The sequence below is a fragment of the Caenorhabditis elegans genome, chromosome V, assembly GCF_000002985.6.
Source record: "Caenorhabditis elegans chromosome V".
NCBI classification, from domain to species: domain Eukaryota; kingdom Metazoa; phylum Nematoda; class Chromadorea; order Rhabditida; family Rhabditidae; genus Caenorhabditis; species Caenorhabditis elegans.
Genome location: NC_003283.11, coordinates 10,618,240 through 10,635,577, shown reverse-complemented (window position 1 = coordinate 10,635,577; position 17,338 = coordinate 10,618,240). Strand labels below are relative to the sequence as shown.

Sequence of the window (17,338 nt, the reverse complement as noted above, 5' to 3'; positions counted from 1 at the left end):
ATATTTCAAATCATGTTTTTTTATTAAACAAGAAAGTAATTGAAAGCGTATGACAGCAAAATCTCGGGGGAAAGAAAACTGTTTTCTTTGAAATCAAAATTTTTGGAAAACATTTGATTTTCAAATCGATAGTGAAACAAAAAAAGAATGATATCAGCAGAAATGACTAGATCAATGACGTGGCAGATTCTCCAACAGCTAACATTTCAGCCGAATGAAAAATACTGCTCATTTTCTCTTTCTTTATAGTTTCTATTGCTTCATCAATACTTCTTGGGAATGGACGTTCTAGGGAATTTTGAAGGGGAGTATCGTCGCGACGAAGCAGCTGAAAAAAACCAATTTAGAAATGGGAAACAGTGTGTTTTTTTTGGATTAATTGAAAACTGGCTCACTTTCAATTCTTTTTTTGTGATTGTGGCGGGAAGTTGAACCGTAAAAGCCATGTTGCTACTGGATATACTGAAATGAAATCTTTATAGGGTGAATTAAGGTTTTATATATATTTTGGAAGTCGTACCGGAATTAGGTTAAACATTTTTGAAGATTTGTACGTCACATATCACAAGAGGTTTGTTTGAAAGATAAACTAGAATTACTATAAATATACCGTGAAATTGTACGGCAGACGTAAGGTAAGTCGGAAAAAAACAGCAACATAATTGTTATATTTTCCCTGCATGACAACAGGTTATTTTCGGTTCTTAACTTCCTCCAAATTCCTTTTGATCCAAATGTTTCCAAAAGGTCAAATGAAATTTCCGAATTTTGTTTGCATTTATAAAAGAGGACTTCCTTCTAACCAATTTATTTTCAGAATTAGTTAAAACTTTCATTTTCGAGTTAAGAAAATAAGCGAGTGCCGTTGAATATTACCTGTTCCTGAAAGTGTCTTTTCCTGATGTTGGAGTATGAGGAGTCATTTTTGGTGTAGTAGGCGATAATGGACATTCTGAAATATTACTTTCCCTCCTAACATGTCCGTGTTCAATCTTCCTTCTGTACTACCGTACCCCTTTTCTGTCACCTCTTTTCCCTCTTTTCGTCATCCATGTGTTGTATTCAATTGAAAAATTGGCTTGTTCATTTCGGATAGATAAGCATGGGAACAGAGGGAGTCTCTTAATTTCAAAAAAAAAAAAACGATTTTCTCTACGTTTCAAAAGCGCCGGGAGATAAATGAATGTAGGGGTATGAACGAGAAATGAAGGAAAGAGAGAGAGAGAGAGAACTCATATCAATTGGTAGAACTCGCCAATAAACACCCGACAAATTTATGGTCCGTAACGACACTTTTTGCCACACGCTCCCTCAAAGCCACCTTGCTTGCCTTCATCTCATCTCTCAAACACTTTTTATTTGATTGGAAATTGAGTGTTGAGGGAAAAAAGTGAAGAACAAGCACGGAGACGAGAAAAATGAAAAGGGCAAGACGTGATATTGATAGAATGAACAGGTTGATATCATACCTGGTGTTGGACTTGCCATTGATGTTGCAGTTTGTCCTGTCATTGGTTCATTTGTGTGCTTTAATTGCCTTTCAATTTGATCTAATGCTCGTCGTTTGGTATTTAATGCACATAAAGAGCATCTGAAGTAGTTCAGTGTTAAATTGGTTTCTGATAAGGCTTAGATGAATTTTAACAACTATCTAGAATTCAATAACTTTTTCTCAATACCGCACTTGTCTGAGTAACACGTTGGCAGAATCTGTGGACTAAACATTGCTGATTTTGTCCACTTAAAAATATAACACACAGTAGGAAGTTACTGTCAAAGTAATACGTTTAAAAAATTGTAGAAATTAATTTAACATTCTGTTCATGTATGAAAAAAGATGCCGAGTAACTAAAAGAAGAGGCTCAAATAGGACTGGAAAATCAGACGTTTGGCTTTTTAGTATCATTTTTCAAGTTTTGATTTGGCGTTCCAAATTCTCAGAATAGTCCAAATCTGTTTTTTTTTTGTTTTTTGTTTTTTTGTTTTTTTTTCTGTTTTTTGAAAAGCCAAAATTAAAAATGAGTTACAATTTTCAGAAATACAACTGTAGCACCGAAAACACAAGGCACCGGATCGTGAGGTTAAGTCAGGATCGCCAGTCCTAGGCTCAAATAAAATTATGTTAAAAATTACGGTTGGAATTATTTTTACATTTTTTGATAATCTCACTAAATCTATAATCTCATATCTACTTTTTCTACAAAACCGTTCCATCGTTTAGAGATAATTCGAAAAGTGTTGCAACTGTTAACTTCTCAGCTGAAATACCTGCGAAAGTATTAACAAATGTTTAAAAACTATAATAAACACTGTAAGAGATAAAACTATTAAAAAGTGCAGAAAATTAAAATTAAACAATGAATATAAAACTTGTAAACACGGAAAACTTCTTTATCAAGTGTATTTCAATAAAACTCACGGACACGTTCTGTATGGACATTTCTGTTTGTGTCCCTTCTTTGGTTGATTAAAAATCCCATGATTTGCACATAATTGGCACATATACTGCTCTTTAGGCATCTTGAGTATTGAATCGAGATACGTCAAAAGTGCTAGTGTACTTGGTCCCAAAAGAGGCGTGGCCATAGAACAGTGCGTGGACCAATCGACATTCGGCTTCAAAGAAATAGAACAGAGGAAGGGGGAGGAGGAGCTTGTATGATGATGTATTGACGCCATTTTCGAAATTGAATTGAGGAGAAATGAGTTTTTGAGAGAAAATGAAAATATTGACATCCGTTACTTTTTTACAGATGATTTTAAGGTGCAATGAAAGGTGGGATAGAAATGAAACAAAAATCTGAAAGCGTATTGCAAAAATGCAGAATAAATGTAGGGTGACTCCAGCTCTGAAAATTTATGAGTTGCACGATATGAAGAAAAAAACGTTGCTTGTATTTTGCAGGGTTTACTGAAACCTTTGTATTATTTCATGAATGACTCATTTTATTTCCACCACCCTTGCAACATCAGGTCAAATGCCTATCTCTTCGCAATGATCAATTAATCAGGAAATGTCCCGAGTTTGAGAGTTTCGATCACAGATAAATAGTATCAGAGTCATGTGTTCCGGTAATTAGAAAAATTCATATAAAAGGGCAGCTATTATTTTTCACTTTTAACAGATATGTTGATGGAGTTTAATTCTTTTTTCGTGGAAGACTCTAGAATTTACATTTTAAACTGTACCTTGCATGGTGTCCGTATTTTTCTTATTATTATCATTGCGGATACAATTTTTACGCGTATTTTATTAGTTAAGGTGTTTTAATTAAACTAAAGGCAATATAGATAGAAACTGTCAAAAAGAGCCTAAAGAGAGAGAGGGGGATAATACTAATTCGTGAGAAAACTCTCTAACATAAAATACCAACGAGAATATTTTTACAAGCCGCGATAAATACCTAACTGTTGATCTTCTTAAGATTCACAAATGTTTTTCTTCAATCATTAATGCGAAACGCATTTTTTAAAACGCCTACTCAAACATATTGAAAACAAATTTGTGTGTTCTCGAAATTGAATTGAACTTTAAGTATCAGTTTTTTGTATGAATTTGCATATGCTAACAAAAAATTACTAATAAAGCATTCTTCTTATACTAGTTTTTGTCAATCTTCTGATACCACTGATCTTCGAAACTTCGAAATTTTCCCTAGTATTGAAGGTCTAAAGTCGGCATTTTGTGGAGTTTCTATTTGTTTCTTTTAAATTTTCAATCACCTGTGAATGTTATATCTGATCATTTTTCCCTATTTTCCAACCACCTTGTATTTTTCCTTTTTCCGAACAAAGTATCATAAATAGATCGGATGTCAGGCGTGACCCACACAGTCCTTCTCTGTTCACACAGTTATGTGTTCCTCTTCCCAAAAAAAAACGAATAAATTATCAAGTGTCTCTCTGCTGCAACCAAATGTTCATATTTCACCTCAAGCTGAGGTTCCGAGGAGCTTGGAGGAGAAAGACATGCCTAATTAATATCACTTTTTTGACAAGTAATTTGCCACCAACTGCCACACTGGAAAAATGAAAAGAGGATACACGTGCACTGGTGACAGATTGAAAGAACAGAAAACCAATGAAGAAATGCACAAAATAAATGCTTCTTGAGGAAAGATATGGTGGTTTTTTAATGAAGCAATTGCATCAGAGAAACTGCAGAAGACAAATGGGTTGATTTCATGGTAAGATTACAAAAATAGCCAATTGTAATTGAACTTGCAAACTAAATTATTCATGGACTTAAAAATTTTTTTATGTAACTATTCAAAATTGTTTTAAAATTAAAAATTATCTGACATTGGTTTTTTTTAGTTTATTAACATCAGTTTCTGCATAGAAATTATTCAAATTTTAAATTTTGAAATACTTTAGCATTTTAGTAATTGAAGTATAGGATCCGTAGTATCCGCCATTTTGCAATTACCGTAACCAGTGAGAATAGCATTCCAATCAATTTAGTCTTTTCTCACATTTCTCGGGTGACACATACATACACAATTAACAAAAGGTGACGAGAAGCCACGCTCTCTCAGGTTGTTCACTTCGTTCAACTCAAGGGCGGCCTTCCGGGAGGTCCCAAAAGAGTTTGGCGCCCGAAGAGACGCAGACGTGTCACGACGAATCGAAACGTCAACTCTTTACGTTTCGAACACCAAAATGGTCAATTTCCGCATAAATATATTTGAATAGATTGAGATGGGAGGCAAAAGAATCGACGAATAGTTTATATACTTTTTGACGTATCTTAAGTGGAACAGGATTTTTGAAAATCGACTCGTTTTGGATAATATTAGTAGTTTTGGTGATTTGGGAATTGATTTTTGAAAATTATGTTTTGTGAAAAACTAACCAGTAAAACAAGGTCCTTATGAGTGTATTAAGTTCCGAAATTTTAAATAATTCACTGATAGCCCGAAATTCTAAACAACAGAAACAATCATATAACTTGAAATTAATCGGTTGCGACTTCAGACTTCTCGAAAAACGAGTTTCCGAAATTCACACACACAATTTCAAGAACATTTTTAAGCCAGGCTCACCAGATAGGCACGTGACAATGAACATTTCAGCGCTACCCTGTAATTCAGCAACGTGTCGTTTGGGATCCAGAACCAGCGATTTTTCGAGTGTTCATATTGCTTGTAAACAACCTCTCAAGGAGCGACACTCCATCATACTTTGTGATTGTTGACGTAATCTTGGAAGCTTCTTTTTTCACAATAGCTTTTGCACAAACCTAATACAGAAGTTAAAACGCAATCCTTTTTGAGTGGGCATAGACAATGTCTCATTTTTCCATTTTTTCTCAATTTCCTGATATTTGAGAAGTTGTTCAATCTAAGCATCGAACACGTCTGTTGACATCCATATGGTCTGCGTATTGAAACTAACTTCTGAATTTTTTGTTGGGCATCAATCATCATTTTCGACATGAATTTCTATCGAAATTGGTTCATGTTTTCTGAAAGAAAACTAGCACTGAAAATCTTAGCTCAAAGATACTTGCATCTTTATGCACACGGAGCACTTCTTTGTTTATTTTTTCAATTCCACTACTCATTCCGATTCTAGTACCCATAAATTTCGATGGTGTTCGACTTTTTGTCGCCTTCTCTTTTTCTCCGCCAAAAACCACTTCTTCTTCTTCTTTTTGGTTTTCCGTCATTGTATCCCAGATATAAATATCCTATTTTCACAAATAAAACATATAAACAAAATCAATGTACTTGCTTCTGTTTGTTTGGGTTATTCCAGAAACAACTTTTTTCTTTTCATGGCTGTTTTTAAAATTTTAATTCTTTGTCTATCCTCAAAAGGCAAATTTTAATATTGTTAATTTGAAACTTCAGATCTCAACATGAAATTCTTATACATAGAAACGTACTAACAAAAGAGACACTATTGAGGTAGGCACATTAGTCATATTACGGAAAACGAAGAATTAAAAAAAATAGTTGCAAGAAATTGTGCAGCAGATATTCAACACAAAGCATTCTTACTATAAGTTTTAGAGAATAGTTTTTCATAAAGTTAGAACCCACATGTGGGTTCCAAAATATCCAGGCTGTCTAAGTTAAAATAAGTCAATTTAAACATGACGGGATAATTAGAAGAACACTAATCAATCCACAATCCTAAAAAAAAACTGCTTGAGTATTTTGTCATTCGACGGAGTCACTGATTCTGTTTAAGCCTATTTTCGCCATCAAAATTTTGTTTCAAACAAACGTTCCCCTTCAATTATTTCTCATTTTCTCGAAACTCATTTTGTTCATTACTTTTGCAAAACATCTGGAGTCATCAGCCCACCCTGAAGACATTTGTCGTTCCTCCTTATCTTTCAGTTTTCCATCTGGTTTCGTCGTCGAAACATTACGTTAATTAGAGCGACGCCGACATTCTCCGCTGGGGAACTGCACATTTTAGTGAACGAAACAAAAAAAAACGAGAAGGCTCTTGTATTATCGTTGTTGTTGTCGTCATTGAAAACTAAAATTTGGTAGGGCTAGTTTCTTCAAAAAGCTTCTTCATTCTTTGAACTCATCAGCTGTTGAAGGTTCAACCTTGAATTGTTGATTAAGGTTCTTTCAATATTATACATAACGCACAATTTTTTAGATAAATATTGACGCAATAATACTCTCATAGTAATCTTGAAAAAAATTAACTTTGATTAGATTGAAAATTTAAGCATGTATTAATTTGAATAGTATGCTTCAAAACTACTCTCCTTTGGAAATGTTTGGGTTTTTTTTTGGAATGAAACAAAAACTATTTAGGATGCGTTTTCAGTTTTTTTAGTAGTACTGTGTATGAGAAATGTAGTATTAAATATGCAGGTAGTGTCAGTTTTCAATCAAATTGAACCAGACCTTAATCTTTTCTTTACAAAATATCGCCCATTCACTTTATGCCTAGACACGTTGCTCGATCATATCTAAAAAAAATGTGTTGCATGCATAGTAAGCATAAGATCCTTAAAAGTCAACTATTTCAAGTTTCATATGCCATAATCAAAACGGGTGATATGCATTATTAATTCTTCAAGCTTGTGGCCACCATGGTACACTAACTTTTCCTTCAATAAAAGTATTCTACTGAACATCTGTGAGACACCCGTGACTAGTGTACAATTTCGAAAGCCACTGATGTTTGAAAGCCCAATGTTAGCTTCAGTAACTTTACTCGGAATTGTGCACGCTTTTGGTGTCATAATTGAAATCAAAAACAAGTTGTTGCAAAAGCTCAGGTTCCTACCGATTGATAACTCGTTTCTGCAAAAATTGTACATTTTTACTCTTTCGGACTTGAGAGGATTCCTAAAACAAAAAATGTACCAGACAGGTCACATTTTATTCTAAGATTATCAATATTTCTAAAGACATGTAGAGAATCTAAAGACAGAGATTCTAGAGATTCTAAAGACATGTATAAAAGGAAACACAATGAGTAATTTTTTTGACACCAATTTTCTTAAAATGAAAAGTGCAACCATGAACTTTTTATTTTTACATTCTCTGTAGCTTTATGCAAAATATTGGTTTTTCTGTTTTAAACTTTTTTCTGGCATTTCTTCGGTGGAACCCTTTATTCTAGTTTGAATATTGAGTTTTTGTTTACCAATTTCCTAGACCTTATCGTTAATTCTAAAGAAAGTTTGAGACTATTATAATATTTCTTTCACTCATTTCACACGGTACTAGAGTGAATGGAGTTCCGCAAAATCTCAAAAACCTATTCTTTCCCAGTTTTCTGAAAATTATTCGAGATGCCTGGTAATCAGTACTTTTCACGCAGTACATTCTTTGAAAAACTTCAATTTGTGAGTCTCATTTGATTATCCAAATAATTTAACAGTTCATAAAAATAAAAATATTAAATGATAATAAAGATCCTAAAACCTGTTCTACTATACCTGGTACACATGCTAACGCAATTCTATTTTTGTTACCTGATACGTCTACCTTCAGTTGTAATGCTTTTTTTATTAATTTTATTTAATTAGGTAACACATTCTCTTTTGATATTCTTGGTCGACATTTTTAAAAATGATATGGAAAGAAACTGAGGTACTTGTGAAGATTTAAAATAAGTTCATTTAGTTCACTTTATTTCATGAAAAACGTACTAATCCGGGTATTTGAATATAAATATTTCCTGAAACTGACGTATATTTATCGGAGAGTACGAATTTCAAAAAGCGTTGTATACAAAGATCCAAAAGTATGGGTTGCTTTTCTAGTTGATTAACATTCAAAGGACGGACAAAACAATTTTGCAGACGCGTGACTTTGTGTATTCCATTTTCGTGAATATCCCCTTAGCCACGTCACTCTTCAACTCACCTAAAATGTTGCAAGTCCTAATATCAATAACTTTTCAATGCCCTTACAAGAATCGATTATTTATTCATGGCTTTTTGTCCTATCTTCTCTTTTCTTTCAATTTTCCACCCTCATTTCCTTCCAGCTATCTTTTTAGGCCCTCTCTTTCAAAAATTTTGAGAAAATATTGCAATACTGCACTACATATCTCCAATTGGACATACAATACACATAGATTACTTTTGGATGATCTCCGTTTAATCTGTGAAACATTTACACTTACTCATTGGTTACCTAACGCATCAATATTCACTAATGAGAGAGTTTGTGACATTTTGAGATTGTGACTTGATGACGTTGACCAGGTAATCATAGATTTAGAATATTAAGCTTTTCTAACATTTTTCTTCGAAGTATATGTTTTGTGTCTTGTGAAAATCAGATTTTTGTAAGAACAATTAATTTTGAAATTAGATTTTAACAAGCCGAAGAGTAACACTTACCAAATAAGTATTAATTTTAAGTTTTTTTGAATACATATTTTCATCTAACTTTTGAGAATGTTCTTTGAAATTTAATTTCTAATTTCTTTGCCTCCACAATGATCGTATTTTCTCATTTTACTTGCAGACAACTTAAATAATCGAATTTAATTCTTTTGCACAAAAGAAACCACTAACTTCATTATTTAAATTAAATTATTCAGAAAACTGGCGTCTACAGTTATAAAAAACTTGCCTTGGGTTATGAAAGAAGTGATTTCGATTGAGTTTTGTGGTTTCAGAAACTTTAAGATCTAATTTTTCTTGCTCGAAATATTCTTCTGTTTGCCAATTAACAGTAACTATACATTTTTTTTTTCAAATGAAAGTTTAAAAAAAAACTACTAAACATTCAAGTTTATTGATTCTCAATCTCTAGACCCTTGCAAAAAAGTGAAAAAACGACTGCAAAAAAGCTGAAAATTCTCATTTCTCATCTTAGTGAAGTATACTTTACTTTATTTTCTTCACTATTTTATTTCCTTTTTTAGCTCTTGAATTGTTAGGTTTTCAACATTGCGTGACAAATTTTGAAGCAATATATTTTAAAACAAAGCAAAAAGTGCGCCACGCATGTCTAGACCTTTTTTAAATCTTAAACAGAAGTGCACGGATTCGTAAAAATGCGTTTAATATTTCTCACTCAACCTTTAATTATATTCAAAAAATATGCAGTGGTGGAGGGTTTCGAAAATTGAATATAGAAACTATGTAGAGCGGTCTAACAATAAAATATCAAAAAAGCTCAACTATAGAATGGTTTTTTTTTGAGATACATCAATCACATTGCCATATTGTTGTTGGTTTTCTATTGTGATTCTTTATTTCTTGAAAGTTTTGAACCAAAAGTTTAATAAATGTTCTTACTGAACATTTCTACCCTAGAAAAATAATATTCACATCACTGAGTTACGCTAATCTGTGAAAAATACAAAGTTTAACGATGAGATCCACTGCGTCAAATCTTTCTCATCTCCGTTTTATCCACCGTTTAATAACATATTTCATATCCCAGGAGAAAGTTCCAATCGGCGAAATAAAGACGAAAAATATGTCTTTAAATTTTGTTCCTCCTCTAAAAATTCAAATGTTCGTAGAAAAAAAAAACTAATTTCATGTCCAGACCACCCTCTAAACTACTCTCTAGATCCCATGAACTTTTGTTGTTTTTTTTTCTTCAAATGTATAAGTTACTTAATAAATATTAAAAGTGGGTGAGCACATCGAAAACCACGTATCACTTTTTAGTCAGTTTTTTGATCAGAGGTAAAAGCCGTCTTCTCGTCACAGAAAAAAACATGAAAAGTTAAAAATACCCAAAAAAAACCACGTTTACTTTAAAGGTATCAGATTTCGGCACATTGTAAATATTATAGTGTTTCGTACTATTAATCTCACATACATTCTTTATATTGTTTATTGTTATTTGAAGAAACATCACAAACATGTAATATATTATTTTTATTCCTTAAACCCGCTAATCTGAAAATTAATTCTCTGCGACATTTATGTACATAGTTACGGAACACAAACTGACCATCCACTTTCTGAAATGTTTCCTGTGGGTAACTCGTTTCATTCTTGTATTGTTAAGAGTTGTGAAACTATGTTTGATCTAATCATCTTTTCGGTCTTACGGTCAGGTGCATTGTCAGAATAATTATCCCTGGGGACTCGTGTATATTTCGGATGCTCTGTCTATTGACAGAGTGAAAGAATACGAACGTTTACTCCAGATTTATGTGCATCTTCTCTTTTTTTTATCCACTTTCATGCTTCTAATCTCAGAAGGAACTTCCTTGTTCTTTCACATTTGAGACCTGACAACCTGCCAAAAATGGGTCAGATCTTCAGAAGACGTTGGAAATAATTGTAGGGTTTGACGGGAGAGAGAAAGGAACTGCTCTTGAAGGTGCATATATGCGTTTTTAATGTTTGACTTTTATAATATTTTTTTTGTTCTTTCAAAAATCAAGACATCTTTGCACCGTAATATTTTCTGAGCTCACAGCTCCACAACTCATTATAGAAAGCCTCGCAAAAACTTTCCACGCGTACTTTAGCAGTATTTCGCATTGAAGACGAAACAATTTTGTGTCTACACGAAAGCGCTAGAATCAAAATGTGAAAACTTCAGCTTACCGTATCTTGCATGCAAGACTAATTTTCAATCAACCCGTAGGGGTGCAAGACTAATAGAGACTGCGAGACTATTAGAGGCTGCAAGACTAATTTTCGAAAGCCCAATAACTTTGGAAAACTTACCAACTTTTGTTGAAAACTTATTTTTTTACCGCTTAAGGCATGAAAAATTCATTATTTTCCAATATTTCATAAGCTATTTAATCACTTTCAAGTTCAATTTATCCGAAAAATTACAAAATTGTTGAAGTTTCCTCTTAGTATAGCTGGCCAGGCAGAAATAGGGCTGCAAGACTAATAGAGGCTGCAAGACTAATAGAGGAAATACGGTATATAATTTCATGTTTTTTCTTCTGGAAAAAAACCTTGTAAGACAATAATTACTTTTTTTATAAACTTTCTGTCTTCTCTATTCCCTTGAATTTCTTTTTTTTTAAGTTTTTTCATCGCTGTTTGGCCACTGAGCTTTACTCAATCGAGTTAAAAACTCGTGTAAGCACTTGCAAAAATTAGTTCCTTATGCCAGATGCGTTCACTCATATATGTGTGTGTTTTGACAAGTTCAACCTGAGAACTTATTTCTTGTTGTCCGGATACAAAACTACAAAGTGCTCTCAAGGTAGAACTCCCCCCAATTTTTAAATTGTGAAGAGGATCATTTTTCTGAAATTGCATCAAACTACAGAAAAACAAATGTGCACAAATCGACATGATGTTGACAAAAAGTGAATTACCAATGTGGTCCCGGCAATGGAAAAAGCTTGAATTGAAATTTGAAAATACACAAAAAAGAGGTCGGCTCCAATTGAAGCTTTTGTTATGAACAACGAATTTCGGCTTAAAGTTCAACTCCAATGTAATTGCTATATGAAATTTCATATGATGTCAAAAAAAACTTTCTCTGGATTTTTCGGAAGAAAAACTTTAAGCATAGACAAGCTTCAAGTTTTTTCCCCGAACAGTTGAAAAATATTATATAATCTAGATATTAATTTCAGTTTTCCAAATATTAAATTTCTGGAAACATGAGATAGCAATAATCAAAATTGTATGAATAAAGCCCTAAATGTTATGTAGATCTTTTAGAAGTTTGATCTAGAACCTAGGACTTCTAGACTTTTCCCCCTTTTGATAAATTTTCAACAAATACTTGAAATTCAATTGTTATTTTTTCTGAAGTGCTGCGTTCATATCTGTTCACAACTTAGCTATCTTCTTCTTGTGTCGATCAAAAACCTTGATTTCAGAAAAAGTACTTTCTCACTGCTTTCTCGATGTTCAGCTAAACAACGTGGTAGTATTCTTAAAAACATTCCCAGAAATCTTCTTTTTCTCGTCATTATGGCCCCTCCCTACTTGTTTAGACTCAATTGTGCGGGGGAACTTACTTATGACTGACACCTCTCCGTTCTCCTATTTTTGAGCTTTTGGCTCCAGAGCCTCCGTTCTAGACGAATGTGTTCGAATGAATAGACGTGTTTCGTCTAGTAGGTTTTGTGTTTTTATTTTGGAAGTTTATGTTAGTCAACAAACACATTTTTAAAGGTGACAAAGCTTGCTTAAATTTTCACGTGAAGCCAATTTTCGGAAGTTGGAAAAAAAAGTACAGTAGAATTTATGATATCCTCATAAAAATTGCTTCAAAGTCTATGAAACATTTCAAAAGTTGCTGATTAGAATATTTAATAAAAAATATTGGGCTTACAGGAAAATTATTTGAACACTTAAAACCAAAATACGAAAAAAAGTGTTGCTTTGTTTCTACCGGGCAATCATAAATATTTGTGTCGCTCTACTGACCCTTTCTAATAGCTGCACCATTGCTGAACTATTTTCAAACGAAAATGATGTTTTCTCAGTATTGAAGGAATGTTGTCATAGTTTCACTGGATTAATAGTGTCAAATAAACAGCATAGGCATCATTTGCGAGACTAAACGATTTAGTTCTTTTTTCTGTCAATCTTTGTCAATCTTGCTAGTTCTATTTTGAGCGAATGTGCACACTAAGAATAAAATGAATTGGCATTTTTCTTTATCTTTAATCCTTATCTTCTTATCATCTCCACAACTCCTAAATCAAGCACTTTGCATTGCTTCTCCCATTTCACCCTGCTGATCTCATCAGATTGAGAAAAAAAGACATTTTCTTAGGATTCAAACTCACTTTGTTCTTGTCAGTTTCTCATTATGAAACAACTAGAAGTTGTTCTATGATGCTGTAGGCGACATTTTGAAAACTAATTACAACAAGAAAAACTTAAAAAACGGTGGTCTATGCTTCTTGTATTGGAGGTCAGTAATTCTTGGAAAAAGCTCAAATTTAAAACTATTTTCGTTGATCTACTACATAACTTTTAAGCTGTTTTGCCAGTTTTTGATGTCTTATTGAAAACTCAAAACATTTTCAGTTTACAATTGTTCAATACCTTTAAACATTTCTGCTGATGTCTGGAAAATTGTTAATAATTTAAAAATAATTCTTCAACATTTAAAAATATTTCTTCTGAGCATGCAATTTCCTTATTGAGCTCGATGTTTTTCGGGTTTGCAACAGGGCACAATTCGTTCATTTCCCACATGCCTCAGATTTTGTTATATTCTTTTTATATTGTCTGAGAATTAGAACCAATTATTATATTTCAGTGCTCGTCTCTCGGTTTTTTGTTCTTATACTACTACTGATGTTTCTTTCATCCTTGCCAATTTTTTATGGTTTCCTTCCACTGTTTTCTTTCTTTTTTTCAACGTTTCTTGGTGGTTGCATGACGATTATGTATACAAGAAAACCATAATTTCGGCGTCTCTTTTCCTTTGTCTTCTGTCATTTTTTGTTTTGCTTTTGCTTTTAAGTCGGTTTCTTTATTCGAACCAATTGTTATCCGAAGATTTAAGTTTTAGTTCGGTTTTTTGTGTAACTTCCGAAGTTTATGAAATATCACAAATCATTTTTCTTCGGTGGTTTCCTCATAGAACACAGACGTTTGTCCCAACACCCTCTGCTTGTTTTTGTCATTCTTCCTGTCAATGTCATCATAAAACCAATTATTTCATGTAGTGTAAGTATGTAAAAATGAATGTAAAAAATACTTTGTTGAGAAAAATCTAAACAAAAATGTTTTCTATTTATAGAATTTGTTTTCGTTAGGTTTTTCTCTAGAGGAGGCGTTTATGGATTATATTTCAACTTTAATATTTTAATCCTGATTCATAATTTTGATTTATTTCAATTCTATGACGTTGCATGTAGCTAGAAAAAACATTAATGAAGCCGTATTATTTCAAAAAATTTTTGTGTGTTTCTCGTGGAAAGTTTTTTCATAATTTCTTGCTTTCTGTTACAAATTTTATAAATATTTTGAATATTGAGTTCCAAATATTTTGGAAATAAACTGAAACATCTTTCATCCGAAAATGTTAACTTTTCTCAGATGGTAAAACCTCAGAATATATCTTTTAACTAGAAAGAAGTATTTCTGAAATGTTTTCCACTATACTATTTCTCACCAATATACAGCTTTATGTAAATCTATTTTCATCAGAAAATGTTTCCAATTTTTTGCTCTTTCTATTTTCGTCTTGCTAAAAATACCAAGATTCTTAATTTGAATTTTTCTATTTTGTAATTTTTGTTTTTATTGCAAGAAATCAGCGTGAGAATTTATGACTTCGTGGGATTGTTTTCAATTTTTTCATAACATACTCACTAGTAAGAATAACAAAAATTTAAATTAAATGAGACTTTGATCTTGAATGAAATAATGGTGCAGTGAAGTGTTATCAGAATCCATGAATTTTCACGTCGGAATACATTAATGTTGCAGACTTCCTCTCTTGCTTCCCGTATTTTTTTTCGGATTAAAAAAAAAAAAACTTTCGGATTAAAGTATTTTGCAGCTTCACACTGTTTTCTTTACCTGTGTAGTAATTTTATCTAAAACATACTTTTCACTCTATTGAACAAAAAAGGGCGAAGAATTCATTGAGACGGAATAATTTGTTGAACGTTTTCTATTCAATGAACATATCTAAACTTTAGCATTCCTTCATTTTAAAATGAAACATCAGCTGAGCAATTTGATGTCCACAAAATTTCACGATTTTTCCGGATTTTCGAGCCCTTTGTCGAGCTATTGATAGTTTGTTAGATTATTTGAAAATTTAAATGATTTGATTAGATTTATTAGCGGCTGAGAAAGCACTCCGAAAATTCGAATAGGTCACTTTTTCACGTTGAAAATTTTTGTGAACACATTCACGTCGAAAACTTGATTTTTATACCTTCAATTGCCTGCTTCCATGTAGGCACAGGCACACAAATTTTAATTAAATTTAAAAGGTGACCTACCTATTATGACCAAATTTCTAAATTGAACTTTAACAATAATGAATGAGATGTTCATTGTTCAAATAAGTGCCACCGAGAAAATAGGTTGTAGACAGGCAAGCATAAAGCAGATACGTGTGCCTGAAAACATGCTTGCCAACCTATGAAACTCAATTCAGAAAAACCATGTTTGAGAAAAAGTGATTATTCATGAAATTACTAATCCCAATATTGCTTTAAAGCGTAACTTATTACCCGAGAAGAATCGTTACATATTTTCGTAACATTTCTAAAATCTGTTTGACATCTTCACATATCCATGATTTGACGAGGAACTCCCTTTTCGGTTTACTGCAGATATTTTTTCTTCTCTTTTTTTTATTGTGAACTCTTCGTCGTCAGCTCTTTTTTATTGTTAGCTTGTTGAGAGAACACCCGCCAGGAGAGAAAAAACCTAATTAGTGTTCGTAACATAGAATTCCACACGATGAGAATGTGAATTTGATGAATCTACATTGCCGTCGACGCCGCGTGAAGCAAGAGGATCTCCTATTGAGTCACAACAAATTCGAGTGGGCGGAGCCTCATATATCGAAAACCACATATATTTTTGACGTGGCACATTCTGGTTGAGTTTCTTTAGAGACATACCAAGTTCTTGTAACTTTGAACTCACCAACTCCAAATTTTATGAGGGTAATTAATCTCCATCTATGATCAACTAGATGGAAATTGGGAGCGTCTACCATACTTTTTGTCTTTTCTATTTTAGATTTTAATTTTTTTACATGAAATGCGAGATGGAAAACTCCCCGTGTTAATTCGAAAAATTGAGGTTTTCATAGAAAAATAAAAATAAATAAAAATATAAATCTTTCAACTTTTTTCATCAACTTGAATATCTGAAAAAACTCCAAACTCATTTCTTGAATTTTAATGATCATTGTTCTCAGAACTATATCACGGCCTCTCTCAATTTCATTTATTTCAAAATTCCTCTTTTTCTCTCACACTCTCTCACGTGAGATTGAAAATTGAATAATATATGTGTTTTTAAATTAAATTCAAAATATTGACGAAGAAAAAACTTTGGTATAAATACTGATTTGTTAGGATCGATACCAAATGGTAATTTTTGGACATATTTGATCTCGTAGACAACGGCTCACTATTTCAGTGATCTTTAAAGTAATAAAAAATTCTTCAAAGTTTGGTACAGAGAAACTGAAGTAGTTACATTTGTAGAAACTCACATAACTTATGAACCTACCGTATTCCTATCGTACCCAATTACCGTATTTCCTCTATTAGTCTTGAATGCAAGACTAATTTTCAATTGACCCGTAGGGGTGCAAGACTAATAGAGTCTGCATGACTGATTTTCGATTGGTCCGTAGGGGTGCAATACTAATAGGGGTGCAAGACTAATAGAGGAAATACGGTATATTTTTTGTCGTACACTGATGGAAAACTGATGAGACTTTCCCGACAGGGTTCACAACCTGAGTTATTCATTGGTGGCCTCGGTTTCAGTCGGTTGCCGACTGTAAAGACGGAATCCCGTACGGGAAAAACAAAAAGTGACATATGAAAAAGGTATCAGACGGTATTAATCCATACTTTGTTATTTTTTGCTTCTTTGAGTTGATTGTGCAAACGGATAATTTCGAACACCTTCGTGGTATCTCTATTAAAGTTTTTCAAAGCATTGAATCTTTACATAGCTTAAACTATGTATTTTGTGAGAATAGCCAAGTATTATGCACATAGAAAATGTTTCTTGTGTTATCAAGATTATTTTTGTAGTTTAAAGTTTCTTGATAGCTTTTCTGGTTACCGAGTTATATGTTTTCAAAAGCGTTCACATCAACTATTATGCTTGCGGTTGTCCAAAAATTACAATCGCATTGTCTTAAAACTGAAGTTACTTAATCAGTTTTTGATCAAATCAGGTGATTGACATCTTAATCTCTTCCTTAGAGAATTTTGCAACTTTTGG

At 32.7% G+C, this 17,338-nt stretch overlaps 1 protein-coding gene and 5 non-coding genes across 7 annotated transcripts; 3 read left to right on the top strand and 3 right to left on the bottom strand.

The window, feature by feature from the left end:
- Positions 1–52: 52 nt before the first annotated feature.
- On the bottom strand, positions 53–2,520 carry mab-23 (DM domain-containing protein mab-23; the record flags this gene model as incomplete). 2 transcript variants are annotated; one of them, NM_001047624.2, is made up of 5 exons in its annotated part: positions 53–328; positions 396–462; positions 877–952; positions 1,470–1,591; positions 2,420–2,520. In NM_001047624.2, the coding sequence occupies 5 exons, from the start codon at positions 2,518–2,520 to the stop codon at positions 167–169; spliced, it is 528 nt and encodes a 175-aa protein (NP_001041089.1). The 2 variants fall into 2 exon arrangements, with proteins under 2 accessions (NP_001041089.1, NP_001041090.1); NM_001047625.1 differs by lacking the exons at positions 877–952; positions 1,470–1,591; positions 2,420–2,520 and having other exon boundaries at positions 167–328; positions 396–446.
- C32C4.11 lies at positions 1,114–1,228 on the top strand. Its single transcript, NR_069315.1, has one exon. It is a non-coding gene; the product is annotated as an Unclassified non-coding RNA C32C4.11 (non-coding RNA).
- Positions 1,355–1,379, bottom strand: C32C4.4. The gene has a single exon (NR_000796.1). It is a non-coding gene; the product is annotated as an Unclassified non-coding RNA C32C4.4 (non-coding RNA).
- Positions 2,488–2,633, top strand: C32C4.9. The gene has a single exon (NR_069314.1). It is a non-coding gene; the product is annotated as an Unclassified non-coding RNA C32C4.9 (non-coding RNA).
- Positions 2,634–4,537: 1,904 nt separating this feature from the next.
- Positions 4,538–4,670, top strand: C32C4.12. The gene has a single exon (NR_069313.1). It is a non-coding gene; the product is annotated as an Unclassified non-coding RNA C32C4.12 (non-coding RNA).
- On the bottom strand, positions 4,558–4,692 carry C32C4.13. The gene has a single exon (NR_069312.1). It is a non-coding gene; the product is annotated as an Unclassified non-coding RNA C32C4.13 (non-coding RNA).
- Between the last annotated feature and the right edge of the window lie 12,646 nt (positions 4,693–17,338).